Below are 27,981 nucleotides of genomic sequence, written 5' to 3' on the forward strand. Positions count from 1 at the left end.
CACTGATCTGAAACTTCCAGTAAAGAAAATCGGATGGGGCTGATCCAATTACGCTAGTAAGGATAATCAGGTGAGGTATATTACGGGCTTGCTGATATGAAACAGCCAGTCTTCCCCCACCCCCAGCCCCTGCTGAGGTTAGAAGTTACACCTATCACTTTTTACTTTTAAAATTAAATACTCAAAAAGAACAACAGTATAAATTTAAGAATTAATTTTAAATGGTGTTAGGATCTCAGTGGAGACCAGTAAATTCTTTCTTAAAGTAGAAATCCGAAATCCCAGTTATTTAGTAAAAGAATTAAGCCATAAGATTCCACAGTTTGAAACAGAAGAATTTTTTACTATACAAGAGTCAAACAAACACTAAATACTAACTTAGCTAATTACCCAAACTCTGAAACCCAAAGTAAACATTAGTTAAATATGAATAAATGGGCAAATTATAGTTAATTATAAACTATAAATTACACATTTAATGGAAGATACAACTAAGACAGAGATTACAAATTGGTTCAGCAGTCTACTCAGCATGCAGGTCATCAAACTCAGTCACAAAGTCCTTCAAAACTCTGTCTTCCTTACAAAAAATTTCAGCTCATCTTCTTCTAGGATGTAGTCTGATCCCCAGCCAACAACAGCACCCAACCAATCCGATATCCGTGGGTACGGTCTTCACCAAAAATGGCACACGTCTGCAAAACCTCGCCAGCTTGGTCTGGTAGAGTAGATCCCCCATTTATCTTCAAGTAACAGAAACAGCTGCAGCAACTGTGGGTGGGATTTCCGGTCTTGCTAGCCCAAAGTCAACGGACTTTTGACTGCTCTCCAAATTTTCCAGTCCCGCCCACGGCGATTCCCACGAGTGAGACCAGAAAATCCCAGCCTGTGTATTTGCTTATTTTCAGCTTCTGGATCTAACCTCTGTCTTCTTCAGCCTGCCTGTACTGCGCCACTGGACTCATCAACTTCAACTGTGGTCACACCGTGAGGGGGGTGGTGGGGGGGCTTCTGATGGGCTCAGATGGCCAATGATGGAATGACCACCTCCTCCCTGCTCCACCATCAGCCCACAAAGGAAAGCCTGCCGGGCTGGCCACTTGGCATGGGCCTCTCCTGCCGTCAGCTAAATGCCGGGGGTGGCAGGATGAGGCCCTTGAGTGGACTTTAATTATCCACTTAAGGAATTAAATTGGCCCATTGATGGGCAGGCTTCCCAACGCCACCCATGCCATTGGTATAACTGTAGTGGGGACAGGGGCGGGTGGGTCGGCTGCAGCAGCCAACAATAGTATGTGCTGGCAGCCTCTGTTAAAATTATAGGTAGGTTAATGTTTCAGGTGTAACCCTGTACAAGCGCTACCCTTTCATTGCTAGTTGTGAAATTGTAAACATGAGTATAAAAGATAGATTTATGATTTAATACCAAAAGTAAACGAAGGAAATCCTCCCTCTAATGAAGAGCGAAGGATTAAGAGGCAGAAATAAGGTCTGAAAAGATGATCAAAAAGTCTACATTTTACTTGCCACTCCTGTAAAGAGAACAATGCTGTGATGATACATGGTCTATTCATACCAGATTATTAAATAAAACATATTTCATCGCATAAAGCCAAAGTTGGCAGTAGGTAAACAAGCAGATAAGCAGCCACCCTGGCCCTTGCCATTATACCCATTTCTTTCTGTATGATCACCATATTTAGAAGCACAAAACTGGGAACATTACTGCACAAACAGATGATTCCCACCTGAGCACAGAGCTGGGTCCTTGTTAGACTGAGCCAAATCTGAAAGTTGTGGATCTAGTTGAAGAGTGCATTTTTTCCCTCTTTTACTTAGGAGCTTCAGCAAAGTCTCTTCAATGTCTGTAAAGTAATAGTTTAATTTTACTATGTGATACTGTTTATGGTTAAAAAAATTAAACAGAAGCAGAAACTTAAGTATTGCTGAAAAAAAGAGATGTTTAAGCTTTTCATCTTGCACTCATCAGGACACTCACAAGAATATCAATATAAGGGGAAGACAACAATTATACTGTATGTGAAGAGAGTGCTGTTGAGTAGTAGTTGAGAAATCTGCCAGGGGATTCTATACCACTGTCTACTGCAAGCTTACCATCACTGGTCAATATACATGTTAGGATTCTTACAGTTCCACATGCTATAAGATTGGTCTTATCGGCAACCCTGTAAATAGGGCCCAAGCCTTTTGCTCACCATGCAAGCTTGATGCTGAAATAGGGTGTATCAAAGGCATCCTGCAGGATAATGGCTACCCTAATCAGATCATTTCATGCTGTGTATCACGCAAGCCTAAGGCCGTCACTTTCGGCCCTGAAAAGTGCCCAGTCTACCTCAGGTTACCCTGGAAGGGCAGGGTATCTCAAACATTTGAGCAACAGGTGAAGCTAGCTGTCTCACGCTGCTACTATGCAGTAGCAACACGAGTGGTATTCTCCACGAGCAGGATGCTGACGTCAAGCCAGAAAGACATTCTGCCTATCACACAAATGAGTACTGTGGTATATGAATTTCAGTGCCAGTGTGATGCTAGGTATGTAGGCTGCATGTCCCAAAGACTGGCGGCTTGTATCAAACAGCATGTCTAAGCCGCTGTTCACAACGGGCAGGGCACAAACTGTACCCAACCAGCCTGTGCTTGCAAAACTCAAAACACAGTGTCTAACATTAGATGTGATTCCGCGATTGAGGATTATTCAGCAAATGTCCAATATTCTAAGAATTGTGCTGACAACAAATTTAAGATTGTTAGTCGGGCCTGCAGTGTGGCGCATTTGCATTTACTGGAAGTTACATATATTAATACACAGGGCCTTGTTATTTGCAAAGAGAAAGAACATGTACACACAAAGTGCCTATTTCAGATAAACAAAATAAGTAACAACCATTCGCTGACACATTCCGCAATGCCTTGACCAATCAGGGTCAAGCTGCCTGGTTTAAATTTCAAAAAATGCTTGGTAGTTGACTGTCAGTCACCATCAGGGGTGCATTCTCCATGGCAACGCCACTTGCCATCCAATCAACACTCTCTTCACATACAGTATAAATTGCTGTCTTCCCCTTATATTGGTATTCTTGCAAGAGACCTGATGAGTGCAAGACGAAAAGCTTAGACATGTCTCTTTTTCCAGCAATACTCAAGAAGCAGAAACTCTTCAATTATACATTTGTTTGAGCATTGAAGGGTCACGTCCTTATAACACAAATATTAAGTGTATCTTATATTAATCATCCAAGATAGATTAAATTGCTTTTGAATTTGGCAGTGTCATGATTAAATGCAACATCGCAACAGTGTATTTTACGTAACTTGGAATCTTTTGACCATGCTATTTACACTTAATTCACTACAGTCTCTTTCCTCTTCCTCCTTCCATACAATTCTATCCATTATTATCCTTCCTCCTTCACTTCTACCCATCTCTTTCCTCCTTTACTTCCATCTCAGTTCCTTCACTTCTGCTCTATTTTTTCCCTGTAATTCCATTTATTTCCCTCCTCCTTCACATTTGAGTGCCTCTCTTTCTCTTCACCATCACTCTTGTTCTTCTGTTCTTTCTTTCTTCTACTTTACCTTCTCTTTTCCTTTGCTTTTCGTTTTCTTCTGTTGTTAACTCCCATTCCAGTCTATTTCTGCAATTGTGGCAGTGTCAATAGTCACCAAGACTGCATTGGCTTAATTCACCCTATATTCAGTGTTGCATTTCACCTTCATCTGAAACATGCAAGATCAGGGTTTCCTATGGTAGGTTCCAACTGAAGGAGGAAAGTAATGCTGCTGAAAGAATATTGTCTGTCACTTTGGTGGTTTACACCAACTGTAGGAGAGATCAGTTTCGTACTTTGGAGAATTTGTACCATTTACTTATACCCCAGATCTATGAGGGTAGATTGCTAATCCTGAGATATGATACCCTAATCACATCTTGCACCAGGGTGAGTTTCAGATCACGAGGCAAGGACGTGCACGTGGAAACTACCTCTTCTGGTAGGTATGTGTAAACCGTGTGTGAACAGGACTTCAAGGCCAAGGAGTAGTGAGGTGGCAGTGGAAACAAAAAGAGGTAAATAAATACAACAAAAACAGAAAATGCTGGAAAAACTCAGCAGGTCGAGCAGCATCTGTGGAGAGAGAAACAGAGTTAACGTTAACGACCCGAAGAAGGATCATACGGACTCAAAACGTTAACTCTGTTTCTCTCTCCACAGATGCTGCCAGACCTGCTGAGTTTTTCCAGCATTTTCTGTTTTTGTTTCAGATTTCCAGCATCCGCAGTATTTTTCTTTTATCTTAGCAGGTAAATAGTGGGTATTGGTCCAGATAGTTATGATGATATTCAACTATTTTTGTATGCCAAGTGTGCTAAAACTTCCTGTTCATCTGATTTTGGGATAGAATAAACATTAGTTAGGATTTTCTCACCAGTTGTGGGGGAAAAAAAGGGTTCAGGAAAAGTGATATTACTCACTCCCTGCACTTACCTCACATTTATTTCAGAGGTCACATGAAAAGATTGTGAACAAAGGTAAAAGAAGACACCGTATTGCATTTTCCATTTATTGTTCAATCTGATCTATCCTGGGTGACTGATTCACATTTGCAGAACACGGGATGTCACTTCCAGAGTGTTTACCCACCTTTTCTCTGTGCTGCTGTCAAATGCTTTAAATTGAAGAGTGCAAGAAATTGTTTCTTTTCCTCAAAATTAGCTGCCCTGTTCAGTTCATCCGGAGAGTGGCTGATATAACAAACTTGAGCAGAAGGCGGAGGAGGAAGGGGAGAGCGTTGTTTCTTCTCTAAACAAAGCGGGGATGGGCTGCGTTCTCTCAGCATCCTGCGCCGCTTTCTCATCTTCTGCTGTTTGACTTCTTCTTTCTTGCTCTGAGTGGTCAGACCCACAGCGCCAAGGAACAACATTTTCTGTGAAGGGATATTAAGAAGATACAGAAATCATTTTAAATTAACCAACGTCTACGTGAATACATAGAGTGAGCATTGATGAATGAGCCCTCGGGTCCTTTCTTGCACTGCAACCATGTAACGCATACAGTTCAACCATTGCCAAAATATTCAGCTCTGCATAACTAATAGAAAGGATAACTTTCCCAAAAGTGCTTTGGGATGTCTTCAGGCTGTGGAAAGGCTCTATACAAATACAAGTCTTTCTTCTTTATTTCATATGAATAGACAATAGCTGGGATTTTCCAGTCCTGCCTGCAGCAGGCATAATGGTAGATGGTAGGGCAAAATATCACGGTGGGGGGGGGGGGGGGGAGCGCGAGAAAGTCAGTTTCCCGTCGGCGTAAATACAGGTTGCGATCATCTGCTCCCACCTCAATGGCGGTGCGCGTTTCCCATCGTGCCATGTCGGGAACGGCATTTGAATCTATTAGAATATCATGATTGCTCATTATCAAGGCAGCTCGCTGGAATCACGCCCCCATGCTGGATCAAATGTCACACCAGTGCCTATTAGACCGGCTTGATTCACGACTGCATATAAGTGGCATGCGCCTGGCAACCTGCACTTCACTCGGTTCTTTGAGGTTTGTTCTGTCTACCTTGCATCGCTCAGCGCTCGCAGCACCACGGACTTTGCAGTTTCCCAGCTGCGCAGGCAGCACCACTTTGCCAACAAGGGGGATTACAGAGGCAAGGCTCTATATACCAGACGAATGGTAAGGCTTATAATGTGCTGCAGGGCAAGGGCTCGACTGGGGTGGGTGGGGTGGGGGGAGACAAGGCAGAGGCAAGGGAAGGAGCTGGGGGGCAAGGGCTTGACTAGGGGGAAGCGGAATACTGGGGGGAAGATTGTACTCATGACTGGAGGCAGTGGGGGAACTGGGGAAGGTTGCACTCAGACACATGTGGAGTGGGGAGCATCCTCTGGGCCACAATTGGGAGAGAGTCTCTTACAGAAGGACACAAGTGAGTCGGGGCCAAGGGTTGTGGAGTGAAGAAGCACTTCTGCTTACATTGCTGAGATTCCAAAGACAGTCCTCGTCCCCATCCAGGGAGGAGGTGGGCATGACAGTCCAGTCCACTGTCAGTCGTGCCCAGCATAGTGTGCGCAGGACGTGGTCATCACCTTACACACAGCAGTCTGGGGGGTTTCCGGCATAGTACTCGACTGCAGATGGTACAGTCACAGCCAGGAGATGCATCAGCTTCCTGTAGATAGGGAACAGGTGGTGTAGGGGTGGACACTCGGTGGTCTCATGGTGGGGGGTCCATATATGTGACAGTAGTAGGCCTCAAGATGGGGAGGGATAAAGTCTACATGGGGCACAGGCACATCCACCTCAAGCGACTCTGGGGGTAACGCAGAAATATCAACCACAATTGCAATGGGATCAAAGATTACAAGGGAGGACTGAGAGTGGGAAGGGAGGGAAACCTGAACGTTATGCTCCTCCAGGGCAAAGGGATGGATTTCCATGGTCACATAGGGAGGGTTTGATCAGCCATGATCAAAATGAATGGTGGAGCAGGCTCGAAAGGCCGAATGGCCTACTCCTGCTCCTAGTTTCTATATTGAAGCTGGTCTGGAAGTAAAACCTGAGAACCACCATCTTGGAACCTCAAGCAATGGCGCAGCAGAACGTGAAACTAAGAAAAAACGCAGCAGGGAGGACTGTTTTGGCTTCTGGGAGGAATGGATCACAGCACTGGGGTGGGCCAAATAAAGGCACACCCATCTGGAATCTGCATAACCACATGAGGGGAAATGCACAGCTGTGACATTTAAGTAGCATCTCAATAACTATAGAGGCAATCTGGAGCCTTCAATGTAATAGTGTATTCATGCGAGATTAGTTCCAATGTATTCCAATCATCGATCTCCCTGCAATAACCCACTGTACCAATTGTGGTAATTCCCCAGTGTGATAATGACCCCAAAAACAAGTGGGCACCTGGATAAACAGGAGAAGCCGCTTGGAAAGCCCACCTCAGAACAATGCAGCTGCCAGGTTCAGAGGTGGGAACTCCCAGGCCCCACTAAAAGATTCTCATCCCCTCACAGAGCATGTGCCCTAATGTGTATTCCAAAGGTTGTAGTCATAAGAGTTCACTGAATTTACCACCTCGAATAAATGCAGGACTTCCATGCACCTGGCCAAATCCATCTCATAGTGGCAGGTGTACTGAAATGGAGTTGGGTGGGAGGGGGATACATACTGTGACACTGAGAGCAGTCATTGAGATGGCCAGGATTGTATTGGCTAATAGGTGCCTAGACTGGAAGCAAGCCCTCGAACCCACAGTCACTTACGAGTCAGCGACAGAAAGAGAACCTTTAGAAGCTGATGCTCAGTCATGTCTTTCTTTCAATGTCCCTGCAGAGAGGAAACCTTCAGGAGGGTGGAGGATGCATTTAATATTGCCTGCCTCATCGCATGCAGGCAGGAGGAAAGACAGACAAGAGTGCTATGGTTGCATCAAGCTTGCCAAAAGGAGGAGCTTCACCCTGTTGAGTAAGGGCAGCAGGGCCCCCTCCAGACCCAGAGGGTGAGGCTTTCAAGACCGAGGGTGTACAGAACACACATCTTTTCTGCAGATGAGTGAGAGACAGTGTCGTTGATGCCTCCGCATGTCCAGGGATCTGGTGGCTCACATCTGCCACATTCTCCATGAGTTGACGCCGCGGGGGCTGGGAGGATATCCTTTGCCAGTGGGTCTGAAAGTCACCGCCGCTCTTAACTTCTACACGAGTGGCTCTTTCCAGAGCTTCACTGGGAACCTCTGTAGGATCTCACAAGCTTTCATCAACAAGTGCATACAGGCGGTGACGGACGCCCTCTTTGTCAAGGCCCACAATTACATGCACTTCGCTAGAGATCAAGCTAGCCAAGCAGTCACAGCAGTTTCCGGATTCCCACAGGTGCAGGGTGCCATTGACCACACTCCTGGCTATAAGAGCTCCCTGGCAACATGCAATACAATACATCAACAGGAAAGGCTTCCACTCGCTCAATGTGCAGCTGGTCTGCAACCAGAAGGGACACATTATGCAAGTTTGTGCGAGATGGCCAGGAAGCTGCACAACACCTAGATCTTGAATAGATCGCAGATCCCAGGACATCTTCGAGGGACCACACAGGATCGAAGGTTGACTCCTTGGTGACAAAGGCTATCCGCAAATGATGTGGCTGATGTCGCCTGTCCAACGTCCAAAAGCTCCAGCCAAGAGAAGGGACAACGATACTCATTCCGCCACACAAACATTGGTAGAGCAGGCTGTTGGCATCTTGAAGATGCGATTCCAATGTCTCGATAGATCAGGCAGAGCACTCCAGTACACCCCCCAGAGGGTCTCACAGACCATTGTGGTTTGCTGCATCCTGTGGCCGGAAGCAGAGGGTGATGGTAGAGGGGTGTTTTTGTGACTGGATGACTGTGTCCAATGGGGTTCCACAGGGATTGGTGTTGGGTCCTTTGCTGTTTGTAGTATATATAAATGCTTTAGGCTTGAATGTAGGAGGGTTGATCAATAAGCTCACGGATTACACAAAAATTGGTGGGGTGGTAAATAGTGAGGAGGATAGCTTTAAATTACAGGAGGATATAGACGGGCTGGTCAGATAGGCTGATCAGTGGCAAATGGAATTTAATCCGGATAAGTGTGAGGTGATGCACTTGGGCAGGACAAACAAGGCACGGGAATACACGATGAATGGTAGGACCCTGGGAAGTACTGAGGGTCAGAAGGACCTTGGTGTGCATGTCCACCGGTCCCTTAAGGTAGCGGGACAGATAGATAAGGTGTTTAAGAAGGCATATGGGATACTTGCCATTATTAGCCGATGCATAGAATATAAAAGCAGGGAGGTTGTGCTGGAACTGCATAAAATGCTGGTAAGGCCACAGCTAGAGTATTGCATGCAGTTCTGGAATCTGCATTATAGGAAGGATGTGATTGCACTAGAGAGAGTGCAGAGGAGATTTACCAGGATGTTGCCTGGGCTGGAGAGTTTTAGTTATGAGGAGAGATTGGATAGACTGGGGTTATTTTCCCTGGAGCAGAGGAGATTGAGGCAGGACGTGATTGAGGTGTATAAAATTATGAGGGGCATAGATAGGGGAGACAGGAAGGAACTTTTCCCCTTGGTGGAGGGATCAATAACCAGGGGGCATAGATTTAACATAAGGGGCAGGAGGTTTAGAGGGGATGTGAGGAAGAATTTTTTCACCCAGAGGGTGGTGGGAATCTCGAACTCACTGCCTGAAAGGGTGGTAGAGGCAGATACCCTCATAACACTTAAGAAGCATTTGAATGTGCACTTGCGATGCCATGGCATACAAGGCTATTGGCCTAGTGCTGGAAAATGGGATTAGAATAGTTAGGTATTTGTTTGACGGGTGCAGACCCGATGGGCCGAAAGGCCTTTTTCTGTGCTGTAGACCTCTATGATTCTAAGGTGCTGCCTCTTCAAGCGCTTCTCCAGCATCCCTGTCACTAAGGCAGCCTACAAGAGGCAGAAGATGCACTGCAGTCCTTAGTGGAATCATGGCAGTGTACCTTCAGTCTGACAAAGAGCCTCAAGGAGATCCATCTCCACAACAGAAAAATGCCTTTTGTGTTACTTCGATGATGACACTGCTAGGCTTGACTTGGGTCAAGGCAGGTGAGGATGTTCAATAGGTGTTAATGCTTGTTCAAAGCACTCGGTCTTCAGCTTTACCTTAATCCCCATTACATTGAGTCCCTCCACTCAGTTAGGGATGCGGAGCTGTAGTTATCCTGACATTTCAATGGACATAGATCACCCCACGATGACCATCTTCACACATTTGACTGACAGATATGAAAAAGCCTCCTATTCGACACCATCAGTTTTCCATAATGGTCAGCTCTATCCCTCGCTACCTCGAAAATGCGAACACACCATGGAGCCCTCAGGGTTGAGAATGAAGAGCACACATCAGCTGCATTACATCCTAGCTTCTAGCCCATTTCTGCTCTGAGCATTGTCTTCCCATCAAGCTAACATATGAGCATCGAGACCATGCTCAACAATTCCATTGACCACAACACATCTCCATATGGATGTAGCATCGCTGAACTAGGCGAGTGTAAAGGGGAAGAGAGGTTAAGCATAATGAATGGGCCAGCACTGCCTCCCTTCTTTTTGACGTCTGTCCTGTGGACACTATGGAGACAATTCCAAGGAGCAAAATGATTAAAGCTGTAGCTTTGAGCACCAGGACAAAATTGTGCCCGTGTGCGGCACATTGAGGTGGGAAGGTGCACACACTTATTGGTCAGCTTAGCAGATGTACACCCGTAGAGTTGACTACGTGCAATGCTGGAAGGAGCACATACGACCTCTGAGTATGGGCTTATAGATTGCAAATCGTGACAGAGAGCATGGAGTTCAAGGAAAGATAACCCTTCTCCATGCACATCTACATCTCTCCTTCTGCACAACATCTTCATCTTTCCACAATGCAGACAAGTCGGGGGACTACATGAGCCTCCATCTTACACAACCAAGAATGAACATCACTTGAACCTGCAATGCATGTCGACGAGATGCCTTGCACAAGCACGTTTTAATTTGAGGGTGAGGCATCACTGATGTCCGTAATAAACTGAGAAGAGACACACACTGTGATGAGATGGCTGCACACAACATCGACCAGAGGCCCATGATGCGAAATCTGTGATAAGTGGGGGGAGGGAACATGGTGTGACTGATCTGATCGAGCAAAGCACAACTCAGCACGCCGAGGGGGCATACACAAGAGGAGATGTGGAATGGGTGCAATTCTATTACATTGGTGAAAAGTATATACGTGTGGTGAACACCTGTGCCAATGCTGTGCTCCTAATATTTCTTGATCTTCCTAACCCTACTGCTACATCTTGGTGCATCCCCAACACCCACAGTGGAGGTGGAGGCAGCCTGCTGACTGCTACACCCTGTTGTCTGTGATGACTTTGGTGGGTGTCCTCTGGAGGGCTGAGACTTGGAGGACCCCAGCCTGAATGTGTCTCCTGCTGCAGGGCAGGTGGACCCTCTGCAGCCTGTGGAGCTGGAGGTGATGGGGTCACAGGCAGAGGCGACTGAGATTGGCTGGATATTTCCAAAGTCACCTGGGTGGATGGCCCCAAGGTGTCCAGCTGCTGGTCCTCTTCCCTCTGGGTGCCCGAGGGCCCCTGGCTGACTCCTTAAGGAGAAAGGATACCTGGAGTGAGAACAAATTGCCCTGGCCCCCTCTTGTGTAGCCACTGATGGATGCCACCAATGTCTACAGCGATGGAGTGCAACTCCCACAGCAGCACAGGTGCTATGTCCTGGACCAAGGTCTCCATGGTGGCTGCCATTCTACCAGTGTTGACCTTGGTGCGTTGGCATGCAGGCGCTATTACCTCAGATTGAATGTGGACTGATTCTTCCATCATACATTACAATCTGTGGAATGCAGCTGACGACCCTGCCTGAGATTTCGATGTCTGAAACTGTTGTTTGAACATCTGCATTAAGACCGAGTTCACAGGCTCGTCATCTGACTGGGACTCAGCAGAATCCTGGCCTCCAGGAGTCTTCCGAGTGTCGGTAACCTTGGATGTCCCTGCCTCCGCTTGCTGTGGACCAGACTCTGTGCTGTGACCACCAGATTGTGACACCGAGTCTGTTCTAGATCTAGGTCCCCCCCTCTCTGTGGGGGGTATGGGTGAGCACTGTGACAGGTCTTTCACAAGTGGGTCCTCAAAATCTGCATCCGAGGTGTCTTTGGGGCTGGAGATGAGGCCCTGGCTCCCAGTCTCCCTGGGACACTTGGCTGTTGGGCCTAAGAAAGAGAATACAGAGAATTAGCGCATGGCAATAGACCCCAAGACATAACACTGCACTCACGGTCTCACTGTCTGAAGGACCAGCTGGTGTAGGATCCTCACTTGGGTGTGAATCGCTGAACTCACCATTGCTGCAGGCACGGTCCTGGTCCTCTCCGGCCAGGTATACTGCACGCTCCTCATACTGGGTGAGGCCCTGATCTCTGGCATCCCGCCACCGGTTTGGCCCTCTCCCTCTTATTGTGCATGAGCTTGGCCTGCATGAAGACAGATGGGGAGTGTGAGAGCAGGAAGCATGCCAAGGTAGGTGATAAGGGTGCTTGCCTTGTGTGGGTGCTGAATGGATTTGTGTATGGGTTGAGGACGCGAACTGCACAGGATGTGAGTGGCGATGGAGATGTCAGGGTGCATGTGGGAGAGTGAGTGGTTATATGCCTTGTGCTGGTTGAGTGTGCGATCCCTGTGGACTGTCATCCTGCGAATGTGCGAGGGGCTTGTGAGAGTGTGAGCTGAGTGGGATGAGAAGGTTGGCTAACTGTGGCTGTGCTGATGAGATCATCCATTTGTGGCACTGTATCACTGTTCTCCTGTGAGCTGAGGCAGCATAGACACCTCCTCCCAAGCCAGGCTGGTGACCTTGCTGGACCTCCGCCAGCCATCCCCAGAGTAGAGAAGGTCACAGTAAGCCTCAACAGCGTCCAGCAGCTGACCCAGTGAGGCGTCACTGAACTCGGAGGCTGCACTCTTCCTGCTTTTGGGAGCCATCTGTCGCCTGGAGCAGTCCTGGGTTGCAGGCATTGAAAGGTATGTGTGCTGGTGTGGTTTAAATATGGCACCCAGTGAAGTTATGGCAGGGCGGGTGAATCACAGGCTGTCTGCTGGCGAAACGCGTGCTTCCAGCTGATGCATATTTAATGAGGCGACAGGTGGACAATCAGGTGTGGGGAAAAGTTGCTTTTCCCACCCACCACCGCACTTTGTCTGCAGACGGGAAAATCCCACCCAATCAGCGGGATTTTCCGCACCCACCCGCCGCCGTGATTTTCCGGTCCCGCCGCAAGTCAATGGAATTCTGGCCGGGGCACCGCCTCGCCCGCGGCGGGTCCCACCCGCAACGGGACCGGAAAATCCCGGCCTTTGAAACTGTGAACATTGGTTATTCCCAAGAAGGTTAAGAAGGTTGTATTTGGTGTCAATAACAATTACAACCGACAGAATTAAAATTCCAAATCTTATCACATGGATGAGAATATAAATGTCAGGATAATTCCTATCAATATTTTTAGAACTTTAACCTTTATTACTTGCACTCTTTAACCTACATTAAAGTGTAAAGCTGATCAATGTCTGGATCTAGTCATAAGTTCCTCTTTTTTCTGGATTAATACAATATTTCTATTTACATAACAGCTCATCACGTTGAAATATCTTGAAGCTGCACAGTGACCTTTGCTGGATGCACATGTGTCAGGTAGGGACTTGGCTGCAATGCCGAGGGGCTGATGGCATTCAGTGTCAAAATTCTGACCTGGATTACAACTGCTTGGTTAAGACACAGGTACCTTATCAAGAAGGCAAGGTTTCCAGGAAAGGCAGAGAGGGGGGGATGGTTGACAAAGGAAACAATAGAGGGGTGTTAAAACGTGGAGGGACACACGAAAAAGCACATTACCCATTCTGCATCAGCACAAATCAGAAATGTCATTTCATGGCCTTTTCCTGATGACTTCATATCAGACCAAGATAATTCAGACAATTTAAGAACAAGTAAAGGGTTTGTTCCAGGACACAGATATGATAGAACTATCCACCAGTGAAACAAAATAAAACAAAAGGTGCCCCCAAAATAAAATCAGAGGAGAAATTCATTTTCCATTACTAGGTGCGAGGTCATCGTTTTCTACAATTTTTTAGTCATAATTACAGGATATTGTCGAATTGTTGATTTTTAAAAAAGCATAAATCAGTTTAAAGATTGCACAGATGTGTATGTTATCAATGTTTATGGTTACGATTAACATATTTTATGAGATTACATGTTTGTCAGTTTAAATGCTTGACATGAAAATACTAAAATCCAATAGAAGACAATGTCAGAATCTGAAGGAACACCTTAAAATAACTGCAGTAAGACAGGGGCCGGGATTTTATGGCCCCTCCCGCCTGGCGGGATATTACGGTCCCGCCGAACTGAATGGAGATTTAAATGGCTCGCCGCATGCGCCGGGAGAGAGACACGCTGTGGTGGGGCTGTAAAGTCCTGGCCACAGTTACAGAGGGAACATGTTCATTTGGACAATCGCTATGTAAGTGAGATTTCTGTGTACCTACCCTAGGAGTGTCATCCAGCTTGAGAGGTGGTTGTTCTGCTAGCCTGCGTATCCTGTTCCTCATCTCTCCTTTGCAGAACGTGCCATCTGAAGGGCTACGCTCAGAATGCTGTCCTGGGGATTGGAAATCAATACAGAAAAATAAGTGCCTCATTAAAAATATGTTGCACCATCAAAAACTCCATAAATTTCAGTTATATGCACATAACCTCTATCACAATATTTCTGCATCAAATTATGAATTGTTCTAAATGAAGAACAAGCAGCACTGAAGTCCTTTCAGTTTATCCGCTACAGTTGTTACATCATTCTAACACAGTCTAAACAGTTCATTTACGTCTGCCACACTCATGAGTCAGATGGCCCACTCAATGCAGCTTGGTTTATTTTTTTTCACTTTTTGACTTTCAGACAGGTATCCTTATACACAATGGTCCCAAGACCCCTGGAGTCTGGAGCCAGAGATCCAGCATAAAATGAGCAGGAGAGGACAAGCAGAGGTGGGAAAATATGCCTTGCCCAGTAGCACCTCCTTGAGATTTCTTGCTGGGGGCAGGGGTGGGAAGGGGGAAGGAGGTAGTTCCAATCCACTTCCCTGATGGACTGATGTCAGGGACGGGGTGGTGGCACTGGGATTGGCAAGTTTTTACTTATCTGCCGGGTCAGAAGGTTCTGGGTCATACTCAGGTTGTGGATTCAAAGCCCACTCCAGGATTTGAACAAATAATCTAGGCTAACACTTCAGTGCAATGTTAAGTGAGTGCTGCACTGTTGAGATCTATCTTTCAGATGAGATGTTAAGCTGAGGCTCTATCTGCTTTTTCAGATGGATGTAAAGAATCACATGGCATTACTGAAGAACAGCAAGGGAATTCTCACTCAACCGCCATGACCACCAAACTGTCCATTTATCGCATTGCTGTTTCTGGGACACAGCTGTGCAAATTGTTACGTAGGCAAATGTGGCAATCAAGAGTGACTGTAATTCAAAAGTAATTAATTAGCTCTTTTTACACTTCAGGACATCCTGAGGACATGCAAGGTGCTGTATAAAAGCAAGATTTTCTTTTTCATTCTTTCTGTTTGAAGTTAAAGAGAGGGGGATGTTGCGATGTACCTTTAAGAGAGCATATCTAAAACTGCTGCCCATCACTATCCACCACAAGGCAGGATGTGATGTATAATCCCGTGTATTCTGTTGACAGAACACAGTAGCAATCCTACAGATCAGACTTATTCTACATAGTCTCCCAGTTACTATTGTATGTATATATTTGAGAGGAGATGATGGTGTAGTGGTTATGTCACTGGGCTAGTAATCCAGAGGCCCAGATTAATGCTCTAGAGACATTGGTTCAAATCCCACTATGGTAGCTCATGAAATTTAAATTCAATTAATGAAATCTGCAATGGAAAGCTAGTCTCAGTGGTGATAACCATGAAACTATTATAAATTGTTGTAAAAGCCTGCTGCCCTTATCTGGTCTGGCCTACATGTGACTCCAGATCCACAGCAATGTAGTTGACTCTTAGCTGCCCCCTGAAATGGTTTAGCAAGCCACTGAGTTTAAGGGCAATTAGTATTGGGCAACAAATGCTTGCCTTTCCAGTGACACCCACATCCCATGAAACAATAACAAAAAATAGTTTTATCTTCAAATAAAGAACCCACATTATTACTCTACCAATCCTTGTTGTATGGTTAGCATATTTGCGCTAAACAGAAGAACGCAATATTGGTGGTGCCAGCCACTGGTTTTTGAAGATTCGACTGAACAATATGCAAACCTTAACCCTTTCACACACAGCAGAAGTCCTGGCGTCGAAGTGAAACAACTGTCAAGTACTCACAGCTTGAAGTGTGTAAGTGATTCTGCATCACTGTAAGAATCCTACACATAATACATTAGTTCTGGGACGTCGCACCTTGTTCCAACCAGTAGGCATTGGATGCAGGTAAGATGTCCGAAAATTGGGAGAGGGTGAGTGGTCTGAATCTCCCTGCTGCAAAGATTTATGCAGGAACAGCCACTAGATGGCTGACTCTGGAGTGCAGTCCTGGGCAGAGCTCCACCAACAGGAGCATCCACTGCGACTGCAGGCCATCTCTTCAGCGGGTCGGGAGGGATAGGTGGGTGCCATTAAACACTCGTGACTGGCCAGGAAAGAAGAGTCCATACAGCACAACTCCCAACAGCTTGTGGAAGGCTCCAATGAGCTTTTTTCATCATTAAATTTACCTCAAGCCTGGGGCATGTTCTCGCTCCATTAACACATCTTCGTGGGTGGAGCCTCTCGATAGCCCAGCAAGGCAGCAACAGCGCTACCAATACAGTCCACCGACAAGCTCTGACCAGTCAAGGAACTGCAAATCAGGGGAGCCATAGAAATCAAGCCCTGAAGGACTGTGAAAGCCTGAACATTTGTTCCTGTCACAGATATTACTACTAGTCCTACAAAAGCCACTGGATGATGACAAAAATTTCCAACACTCAATTGGAAAGCAGCAGACCTCCTCTCTGAGTTCACTCTGTTCGGATAATGCATAAACCTGATTTCTGCAGCTGAATATTACTGAACCAGATAAACAAGCCATGCAAGCCATAGACAAAAACGCCTCCACAGACTGAATCCTTAAGATGTGTCAGAACAAAATACAGTCAGTGCTCGAAGATCAGCTAACATTGAAGCTCAATTTCAGAATATACCATCTTGAGTTCATGCCTTTTAGACATCAATGAAAGGAAACCATAGATCAATTTGTAAGTGAATACAGAGACATGGGTTGTGATTACGACTTTATAGAAGCAAGGCTGGCCGATAGTATAATTGAAATAAAAACAAAAAATGCTGGAAAAACTCAGCAGGTCTGGCAGGATCTGTGGAGAGAGAAACAGAGTTAAAGTTTTGAGTCTATATGACTCTTTTTCTGACAGTATAATTGAGTTTGTGATAGCTTCTGTCCCCATTGGAGCATTCCGAAAAGACCTCTTGGACCAACCCAAATGCTACAGCGTGTAAGCCCTACTTCAAAGTGGACACAAGTATGAAGCCATACTACTGGGATAACAGAGTCTACAAGCTCTGTGTCATTCATTTATTATTGGCATGATAGCCAATGTAGGCAAGCCTAGTAAGCAATGCAGGCGGTTCGGTCTTGTACGTGCATCCAGAAATTGCCCAGCTTTCCAAGACATATGCAAGGCATGTTGCATGCAGAAAGCAAAGGCCAGAACAGGTGGTTTGACATAATAAGACTCCACTGCCAGAGGCCAGGCAGGTACAGCGTTCCAACAAACTAAGAGACTGTATCAAACATTGTAAGAAACAAGATCCACAACATGAGCAGATGATGAGGATGACCAGAACATCAATACATAAAGTGAGCAGACATTCCATATGGTGAACATCAAATAATACATTGGCAGGGTAGTACCATTGGATGCCTTTGCCACCATCCAGGTTATATGCGGTAGAGTTTGAAGCTAATACGTATACCTATTCCGAACTTACAAACTTCATCATATTGCAGAACCGCTGCAGAATTACCATTGGGCAGACAAGTGCAAACAACCCTTCCCAGTCATCACCTTGTTGGTACACCCAGGAGTACAAGATGCCTGAACTGAAAAAATGGGGAAGATGAAAGCTGCCCACAACTGGCATGTAGGCAATGCATTATCCAAACTAAACGTCAGACAAAAAGATCACGTACAATACTCAATTGACGGCATATAGAATCCAGTGGAAATCATAAGCATATGCCGAGAACCGAGATCACATCAAGTACTAACACCAAATGGCATGACCACCAGCAGGTGCAGAGAAAAGGGTACATACTGTGATTTTTCAAACGCAGAACTAGCAGACAGAATTGTTGAGTTGGTGATCGCATCCACTCCCATGGAAGCATCCCAGAAAGATCTGCTAGACAAGCCCAATCACATATAGCGTCGAAGAGCTAATCAAGGAAGGACATAAGTATGAAGCAACCCTCGCAAGTCGACGAAGCTCACATGTCCTAAGCACAACCCCAATTGTTGATGCACTTACTAGACATCCAAACCTAGCAAAACATGTGGGAAGTGTGGTCTTCTGCATGCACGAAGGAAATGCCCAGCTTTCCAGCAATTCTGCAAGGTATATAGCAGAAAGAGCCATTGGCAGTGGCAGTGCACTAGAGCAAAGGCTGATGCAGCTACAAAGAGCTGTGCACTGATCCAAACAGACCATACACAACGGGTATCTTCAGGCAATAAAAATCCAGTATCCTGTCAGAAACATATATGAGGTGCTGAAGATGTGCATGATGAGACGAAGAGCGGTGAACACACGTTTCACACTGCCAGTCTTGTGGAAAACACAGATGCCGTCACACTATCTGAGGTGTTTGCCAAAATCCAAATTATCTGTCCTAAGAAAGTTGGTGACTATTTGTTACTGGCCAAGATTGACACAGGGGCAAGTGCCAACATACTATCTCTGCGAATTTGTGGAGATCAAAGGCCTGGCAATCACCGGTCGTCTAGCATGCCATTCCATGACTCCGCACTGGTCATAATCCATGGAATTAGTCAGACATCACAAGACAGATCAGCATCAGAAACTACTCCTATCACCTCAGTTCATGACCTAACATTGAAATATCCAGAACGTTTTGACAAAATTGGCAGTTTCAAAGGAGCTGCAACATTACACTTGCAGGAAAATGCATGTCCATCAACTGATCTGGTACATTCTGCCAACGAAAATGCTGGTAGCTACAAGAAGAAAAGGCAAAAGATTATACACTACAGACACTGGAAAACCTTTGTCAAAGGATGGCCTGATTCAATTCAGCATGCCCATGATCATGTGAGACCATTTTGGCTTTTGCGGGACGAGCTAGGCATCTCCCGGGAAATCATTTTCAAAGGTAGGCAGGTCATCATACCAGAATCTTTGCAAACTAATATTCTTCAACAACCTCATCACTCACGCATGGTCATAGATTGGACGAGAAGACTCACAAGAGATACAGTCTATTGGCCAGGTATGAACAATAACATTGAAGTCATCGTCAAGAAGTGTGAGGCATGTCAAGAGCATATGTCAAGTCAGCACAAAGCACCACTGATTCCATATAAAATTCCTACCAATCCCTGGTCCAAAATCGCATCCAACCTCTTTCATGTCCATAGCACTGACTTCATCGTCATCGTTGACTACTTTACCAAGTACCCCATCATTCGACAATTGTGATAATACATCAAACGCAACTGTCACAAACACTCTTAAGTGCTATTTTCAGTTTATTTGGTTGCCTAGAGAGATTATTATGGATAACAGTCCACAGTTTATTGGTAAGCCATTTCAGGATGTGTGTGAGAAGTGGAATGTCGGTCACACTACTTCTTCTCCTCATTACTTTACATCTAACAGCCTAGCTGTATGAATGATTTGCACGGTAAAATCCCTAATTCTCAAATGTAGACAGATCGAGCAAGATCTAAACATTGCAATATTACATCTGAAAGCAACACCTTTAAGTGAAACTATTCCATCACCAGAAGAGCTCATGTTTGACAGACCAGCGCGTACCAATTTACGTACTCTTAGCCATTCTCGGAGACTAGAGAGTAACTTTTAAAACTCCAAGAGAAGATGACCTGCATGATAAAAATGCAGGTACAGAATTGCCAAGTTTACAGTTGGGACAATAAGTTCACATCCAGGATCCCACAGAAGGCACGTGGCAACTGGCTGAGGTAACAAGGATTTATTTGGAACCAAGGTCCTATGAAGTCATTATACACAAAGGTGCATGGTGAGGCGTAACAGAAGACAGATCAGATCCACTTAAGCTCCTCAAGCACCATACAGTCCTTTTGCATCTGGGACCAGATCACAAATACAACCAGGAACATCCAAGAATGACAATCCCACAGGTCACTGTGAGCAATTAAATAAAGACACCTCCAAACAAGGTCATCATTACAAGATCTGGGCATACAAGCAGATTACCTCTATGCTAGAGAATCATAGATTCCTCAGTTCTAAACACTTATGCAATGGTAATTAAACATGAGCATGAACTGTAAATAGTTATACTTCTTTGGAAGGGGGGAAAGTGTCTTTAAAAAGAAACGGGAATGTTGTAAAATGCCTTTGAGTGATAGCAGCATGATATCACCAGAAGGGAAGTGTGTCATGGACTCCAGTCTTAGTTTCAGTTTTGCGTTTGAGCAGAGTCACACACAGCTGTGCTGCTGATGTCTTCAAGCTTTCTACCTATATATATATATATATATATATGTATATATATTCCCATGTGCCAAATCTAAATATATGAACCCACAATGTGTTTACACAATCCTATATGAGCGACTGGTACTTACATCAATATAACAACACAACACAACCCAAACACAGCACCCCTACTGACAACCAGAATTATGAGAACATACAGTGATCTCAAACCATATTCACTATAACCAAGTCTGGGTGTATAAGTAAACCACCTTCTGAGACTTATAAATTCATTTTTTTGTGCAATAATATATTCAAACACATCATAATTTTCTTTTGATGTAATATAAATAGTTTTTGATTCTTTAAGGATAAAACTTTAATTTAGAAAAAAAGGGGATTTTGTGATGTACCTTTAAGGGAGTGTATCTAAAACTGCTGTCTATCACTATCCACCACGAGACAGGATGTGATGTATACTCCCATGTACTCTGTAGACAGAAAAGAACAGCAGTCCTACAGATCAGTTGTGTTCTATGTAGTCTCCCAGTTACTATTGTATGTATAATCTCATCTTCAAATAAAGAACCCACATTACTGTTCTACAAATCCTTGTTGCATGATTAGTATATTTCTGCTAAACAGAAGAACGCAATAAGGTGCTTCCATTTTAAAAATTTTGTGCTCCCTTTCTGTCCCTCAAATATATTGCACTAAAATTACCATGCCCTGGAAAGTGGCACACAGATTAATGCTATTTAAGAGAGGACCTGACCAAGCCCTCTATTCTATCCAAATTAGAAGAGATGCAAAACACGAATGGACCTTTATAATATCAAACCTAGGACTGAGGTACAAACTGAATTAATGGGGTGGTGAGGGTTGTGCTTAAATATGGGACCGTTTATAATCATTGAAATGCCATACCATTCATCCTGGCTTCCTTCAGTTTCTTTTCTGCCAGATCTAACTTGCTGACAATAGGTTGCTGGAGCAGATGCTCCTGATTGTATACGCTGTTGGCAGTGCCATAGTTGCTTGAAAGCATAGATGTATTGGACACTAGAGAGCTCTTTCTGTTTTTCAAACTCAGATCAGTTGCTCCAGAGGCAGTAGATAGATCCAGGCATTCTTTCTGCATCTCTTCAAGACAACTATTTGCAATTTGATGTTTGAAGTCACTGTTGAAATCTTTTGTGGACTGATGACTAGAAGTCTGGTCCTTCAAATGTGGAACCATGTCAGTTTTTAAAGTTGGCATTCCAGATTTAATTACACTCACATCTTTATCAGTGCAAGGTTTTGTAAGTTCTGGGTTAAAGTGCTCTCCAGTGATCTTGTTGAAAGCATAATTTTTCAGATTATTGTTCTGAAGTTTTTCTGGGTCCTTCAGTGCATCATGGTTGGTTCTAGAGTAGTTAGTGCTGTAGTTAAGTGCTTGGGCCGGTTGAAGTGCATGAGGAGATAGAAAGGGTCTCGACAGAGGGGAGGTCTCTCTCAAAGGACGCTGTGGTGAGATGAGAGGAGGGGGAGCTCTTAAGCGTAGTGGCCAGTCCTGGTTTTCATCTTCAGCGATAGCTCTGTAAGAAAAATGTACGTTTTAAGAAACAAATGCTATTATTAACAATTTTATCGGTATTGCTTACATGAAGAACATACTCATAAACAGTATCTTCAACAGAATGTTTTGTGATAGCAAATGGGATATATTTAAATCCTTTTCTTGTGATTATCACACTCCTTCATTTGCCTAGTAATTGTATTTACCAGAGCACAATTTTGAACCATTTCAATTGAAGTCATTTTTCAAGTTATAACTAATTCTGAACTCCTTTGATACTCATTTTTCTTTTGCGTGTTTCTTGCAATATTTTAGCAAAGGAAAAGTAAGCAAGTTGAAATTAAGTCTGAAGCTCAAAACAATTACAGCTTTGTAAAATGCCTTTTTTTATATAACAAGTCAATTTTCTTGTCAAAATGAAGTGTATGTGTTCCATTATCCCTGTAGTCACAGGGAACTGAGCATTCATTCTTATATTATCAAAGAAACTTACCACCACTTTGAAAGCCACAATACAAAGGAGGTCATTCTGTGACTGTGCAGGAGTTTGGCCAATCAACAGCAGGATGGAAACTTTTGTGTTAACTTAGCTCTTTTTCTTTGCTGGACTATTAATTCCCTAAAGTCTGTTTGCATAAAATTGGTTCAAGAGTTCCATCAAAAGCTGAGTGGGTGAATGTACTGCCTCTGGTGTCATACTGAGCCGTACATCTGAGTCAGCTGATTCCAGCCAAAGCAGCAGCTATATGGACTATTGGATGACTATTGGCCTCAGCACCTCCGTAAGAGGGAGTGAGGAAAAGTAGTCAAACATTCCCCTGCTCATCGTTATCCACAAATAGGCACTTCGGAAGTGGCTGGAAATGTGATGTTAAAGCCAGGCCACCAGCAATCCAGATATTTTGGTGAGGGCAGGAGAACCATTCCTGATTCTTCTGGTTCCACAAGAATATAAGGTTTTAAATTGTCTGGCCATTTCGGGATCAGAACACCAGAGCGACCGCTCTGCTCTTGTGACCTATAAAATTGCAAGCATGATTCTATCTACTACTGGAGGAGGGCCTGGCTGAGCATGACCATTCTGAGGTGCCTATGATGCAGCCTGTCATCCACCTGCACGACAGAGAAGCCTGCAACATCCTCATCCAGGCTTGCCTCAAATAAGGACAGTGAATCTAGCATTGTACTCGTGTCAGCCATTACCCTGCCACTGACACCACCCTCTTCTCACAAACATATCTAATCGTTATGAGGAGCTGTCAACCCAATACATTCGCTGTCTTGTGTTGCCACCAAGAGTCTCATGTCAGTCCCCTACTTTTGTTCAAGGTTGGGAAATAAACAGCACCATGGCATTTAACGGGGGCAGCAACACATGCCTCGTTGAAATAAAAGTTTCCCATTCATCACTATTATTGCTGGACGCACGCAAGAGAATCCCTAAGTGCCACTAAGACCATTTCAGCTTCCCCTTTCTTTTACTTCTGCATGGTGCTACCCCCTGTAGTAACAGCAGAGCTAGAGGCAGCCTGCTCATTTCCAGACCCTGACACATTAGATGCCCACAGTGGGTGTGGTCTGGGTTGTGGAGCAAGAGGATCCCTGCCAAAGCTCCATGCCCTGACTGCTTCCAACATCACCTCAGGTGACACGTCTGCGAATCAACGGGCAGCCGTTCCCCTCTTACCACCTATTATCCTCGTCCTTCTTATCCTCGCTCGTAAATGAGCAACCCACAATGCACGGTGCTGCGACTGTGAGTGCTGTCATTGTCCCTTTAAATACTCAGCCCTCCTCCCGGCTTCTGACTCTTCTTCCTGCCCCACTAATAGGAACCCAATGTCAGAAGCTTCATCTTAATTGACTGGCAGCTGTAAAGAGCAACTGGAAGGCATATCACTCAGAGGGTGGAGCTGCTGACCTAGAATTGGGCCCACCATTTCGCTGGGGTCTACATCCTTAAGATTCTGCCCCTAGTTAACAAGAGAAATTGAGAGAAAGGGAATATAAAAAAGGGGACTGAGAATGCAGGATGAGGGAAAAGCAAAGAAGGAAAAGGAAAGAAAACAAACAGAAAGAAGGATTGTACAGAAGGAGGCCATTCAGCCCATCAAGTACATGCAACCAGAGCTTTATAATGTTCAGTGTAAGTTCCCTGCTTTTGTACTCAATCCTTCTATCTATGAAGCCCAAGATCGTATATGCTTTGCTAACTACTCATGTCCCGCCAGCTTCAAAGATCTATGCACAAGAACCCCCAGATCCCTCTGTTCCTGCACATTCTTTAGAATTGTGCCACAAAATCTATATTGCCTCTCACTATCCCTTCTGCCAAAAGAGGAACCTAAGATTGGTTAATTTATACACATTTAAAATTTACGGGTGTTTTGTCAGTATGAAACTTTTTTTCTCATTGTTGAACTTTGAAAGCCTGGCCACCTTAAATCAGGCTGACAAATGAATGGGCATTTGAACAAGAACGACTGGTTCAGTGGGACTGTACACCAGGGAGAGAATTACAAGTTAAAACAAAAACAACCTAAATTTGGTCTTATTGCATTTTAAACAAAAACGTTATTTTGTTTGTAATAATCTTATTATACTATTTACACATGAAAGGACTCCCATACTATGGAAACAACCAGTATAATTTGCAGTGACCAGCCACCATTATTTTACAAAAACACACAGGGCGGAATTTTCCTTTTGAGGCCTAAGTCCTGTGGAGGGTGTGGGAACCAGGAACAGTTCCCACCATGGAGCCCAGTAGGATTTTGTGCTGAATCGTGTGATGCTGGCCTAATTAATTATGTAGTCGGGGGTTTCCTGGTGTATCGTGCAGTGGGGCAGGCTGTATGGCGTGCACCCTGCGGTCATATCTGGGCACCATATTTAAAAGGCACCCGGACATCAACTTCTTACCCAGCACTGAAGGAGGGGATGGCCTGCCGATCACAGGGAACTCCAGCCCCCAAATTCAGTGACGAGGATGGAAGGACAAGACCGATGCGTCTGACCAACCCTGAATGGGAGGACGTCCCCAGGGTGGTCAGTGCCCAGGACCTCCACCAGAGGACTGCCCCACAATGCCAGAAATGGATGAATGGCGCCAGGGTAAGTAAACCCTCAACTGCTCTCACACTCACCTCGCTGAATGGTACAGGGGACGTGGGCCTCAGTGGCAAGGGCTCCATCCATGCAGCCCATGCATAAAGGAGCTACTCAACATTATAAGATGATGCCTCATCACCCCACTGCAGTCAATCTAGTCTGCAGGTGGAGAGGCCACTGTGGGTCCCTGACCCTTGCACACAGAGAGCTCAGATGCTGTCTAGGGGGCCTGGGGGGAGCGGGGGGCATTGGGGAAAGGGGGTTAGGCTTGAAGGACACTAGAAAGTACTGCTAATGAAATGCCTCTTTGAGCCTTATCCTTCTATCTGCATGGGATCACTGCTCTGGAGGGTGCTACCCAGAACCCTTGTGGACAACCTGCATCAATCACGACACACAATCCAGTAGGTTATCTGTAAGACTAGAAGCATGAGAAAGATACATGAAACCCAATTGTTCTCAACACCATCATCTCCCTTTGCGCAGGAAAAGTTGAGGTACAACAGGAGAGAGAGAGAGAGAAGACGGGAGGGCGGCTGGCCTGACCTCAAGAATCTCATTGAGTTCGATCAGCGGGAAGCCCAACTGGCAGGGGAGGAACGGGACCAAACCTGTGCGGATGGAGAGGTGGGCGGGCAGCCTCCATCCAGTGAGGATCCATGCATAATATAGTCACATAGGAACTGAAGGGTCATGTGTTCCCCCATGTTGGACGCAGCTCATGCCTTCTTCTCTCTCACTTACAGGTGCCAGCAGGAAGAGGGCAAGCGAAGAAGAAGAAGAAGCCCTGTTCAGCAGGTCCTCCTGCCCACAGAGGCCCGAGGGCATTGGGGAAGAGGAACAAAGTGCATCTGTAGAGATGCCACAGCAGTCACCTGCATCCTCCACCAGTGCAGAGATACATGCCTCTGTGGGTGCCAGGTGTAGATCAGGCTAGGTCTCACATTCTGGTGTCACCACATGGACACGTGTCCGCAGCAGAAGGCGGCAAGGTCAGCCAAGATCACCGGCCCTTGGAGGACAGCTGGGGAAGAGGCATCTGCGATGTTCAATTTGGATGACCAGCCTCTGGGACGGGCCTCGTGTGAGACGCTGTGGAATCTGCAAGATGCAGGGGAACATCAGGCAGAGATGTTGGAGGCCCTCAACAAGTGGCACATGAAGCGAAGGAGCCTGTCCGCCTGCTCTCCGATGAAGTGGTAGTGGTGGCATGTGCGCACATGCAGGTCTTCACGTGTAGGGTGACGGGCGCCATGGAGAACCTGGTCCAGCAGAATGCCCAATTTCTGCCGGAGTTGCGTGCAGACCTGCACCCCATTGCTGTAGCCAAAGGTGAGTTTTTGCAGTGGCTACACAGGAGGGGGATGGGGCACCTTGACCTCCCTCCAGGTGTCCCTTCCCCTCAAGGAGTCAGACAGGAGCCCTCGGGCACCCATAGGGAGGAGGAGTGGCTGTTGGACACCCCTGGGACCTCCGCCCAGAACTCTCTGAGGTTGCTTGGCCTTTCTGAATCCTTCTTGCTTGCGACCCCTTCAGCTTCTTCTGCAATGACCCCAGAGGGAGCAGCTGTCCCACAGCAGGACAGCCAAAGTAAGCAGGGGCCCTCCAGATCTCGGGTCTCCAGAGGACTGTCGCCAAGGTCATCAAAGACAACAGGGCAAACTGGTCAGCAGGCTGCCTCCGGCCTGCTGCAGATGTTGGGGGAGCACTCGGAAGAAGTGGTCATGAACAAAAGATTAAGAGGTTTTGATTACACGTGTGGTTGCATGGGTGCACCAAGAATGTTAATGTTATGGCATTTTTGTAAATAGAGTATACTTGCACTTTAATGAGGTCTGATATGGTTTATTTGAAATTCGTAGTCCTTAAGCCTGTGTGCCCACCGCCCACCCACCCCGGCATAATCCTCAGAGGGTCACCCCAGCCTGGGTCTATGTCCCCCAGAATCATGCACGTGCAGTGAGGCAAAGGTATTTGCCATGGCCATTGTGAGCCCTGTGCAAGAAGCCTCCTGCACACGCTGAGCGTTTACCTTTCACACACTCATCTATTCCAATCCCCTAGTATTGTAAGTGCTACATGCTGAGGTTCCCCTTCAGTCGTCCGGTTGAGATCTGCATCTCCGCCCACCCAACTCCCATGCAGCATCTCGAGATCTCCACCATGAGGCTCTGGACAGCTGTGAGCGACCATGTTTCGTGTAACGTTTGATGTGCTGTCCAATACCTTTACCCCTCCTTCCATGACCCACACTCTACTCCCATTCCCCACCAGCTCCATAACCACGCCCCCCACCCCCATAACCACACCCCCCCCACCCCCATAACCACAAACCCTGATCCCACCACCCCCCCCCAACCAAGATGCAACATTTGACCTTCCCACAGTTACCCTTCGACCCACCCTCACCACCCTCTGTCCCGTGGTGAATATCCATGTCCCCTAGCATTCTGAGGAGCCCACCCCCATTACAATAGTCATGCACCACCCCCCCTCATCTTGCCGACCCCCAGAATCCGCTTTTATTTCTGTATCCCCTCCAACAACCCTCAGCTCCCTTCACCCGTCATCGCTGAATCCTTACCCTCCCACCCTACTGGCTCGTACTGCCACTTTAATCCTCACCATCTCTCCCTATCAACAATTCCCTCAACATGCCCCCCAGGACTCATCAGTAGACACCACGGACTCTTCCCTTGGAATTGGTTTCCCCTCTTCCCCCCATGCCTATCACACCGCAACACCCCGCGCCCGCTCCATCATGGGCCTTCACACCCTCTCACTCCATACCAGTTCACTCATTCCACAATCCCCGCAGCATCTCTCTCTTTCCCCTACCACACCCAACCTCCGCTGCCCACCTCTAGGCCCCCACGCCTGCCCCACCTCTTCATTCTCTCCTCCCCATCACATTACCCCCAGCACAG

The 27,981-nt window shown here is 46.0% G+C and overlaps 1 protein-coding gene and 1 long non-coding RNA gene across 4 annotated transcripts in view; one reads left to right on the plus strand and one right to left on the minus strand.

Moving 5' to 3' along the window:
* LOC144679083 (genetic suppressor element 1-like) overlaps positions 1-27,981 on the minus strand; it is a 330,347-nt gene that overhangs the window by 26,778 nt on the left and 275,588 nt on the right. For 2 of the 3 annotated variants that reach the window (XM_078539364.1, XM_078539366.1), the window contains 4 exons: positions 21,310-21,962; positions 14,156-14,268; positions 4,662-4,944; positions 1,749-1,865 (listed from right to left, as the gene is read on the minus strand). In XM_078539364.1, the coding sequence (XP_078395490.1) occupies positions 1,749-1,865; positions 4,662-4,944; positions 14,156-14,268; positions 21,310-21,962 (1,166 nt within the window). The remainder of the gene's footprint in view (positions 1-1,748; positions 1,866-4,661; positions 4,945-14,155; positions 14,269-21,309; positions 21,963-27,981) is intronic. The other variant, XM_078539365.1, reaches the window with a different exon arrangement.
* LOC144679086 (uncharacterized) overlaps positions 13,232-27,981 on the plus strand; it is a 38,149-nt gene continuing 23,399 nt past the window's right edge. The window contains exon 1 of the long non-coding RNA XR_013576241.1: positions 13,232-13,295. This is a non-coding gene — a long non-coding RNA (uncharacterized LOC144679086). The remainder of the gene's footprint in view (positions 13,296-27,981) is intronic.

This window comes from Cetorhinus maximus, chromosome 3 (assembly GCF_964194155.1).
Source record: "Cetorhinus maximus chromosome 3, sCetMax3.hap1.1, whole genome shotgun sequence".
NCBI classification, from domain to species: Eukaryota; Metazoa; Chordata; class Chondrichthyes; order Lamniformes; family Cetorhinidae; genus Cetorhinus; species Cetorhinus maximus.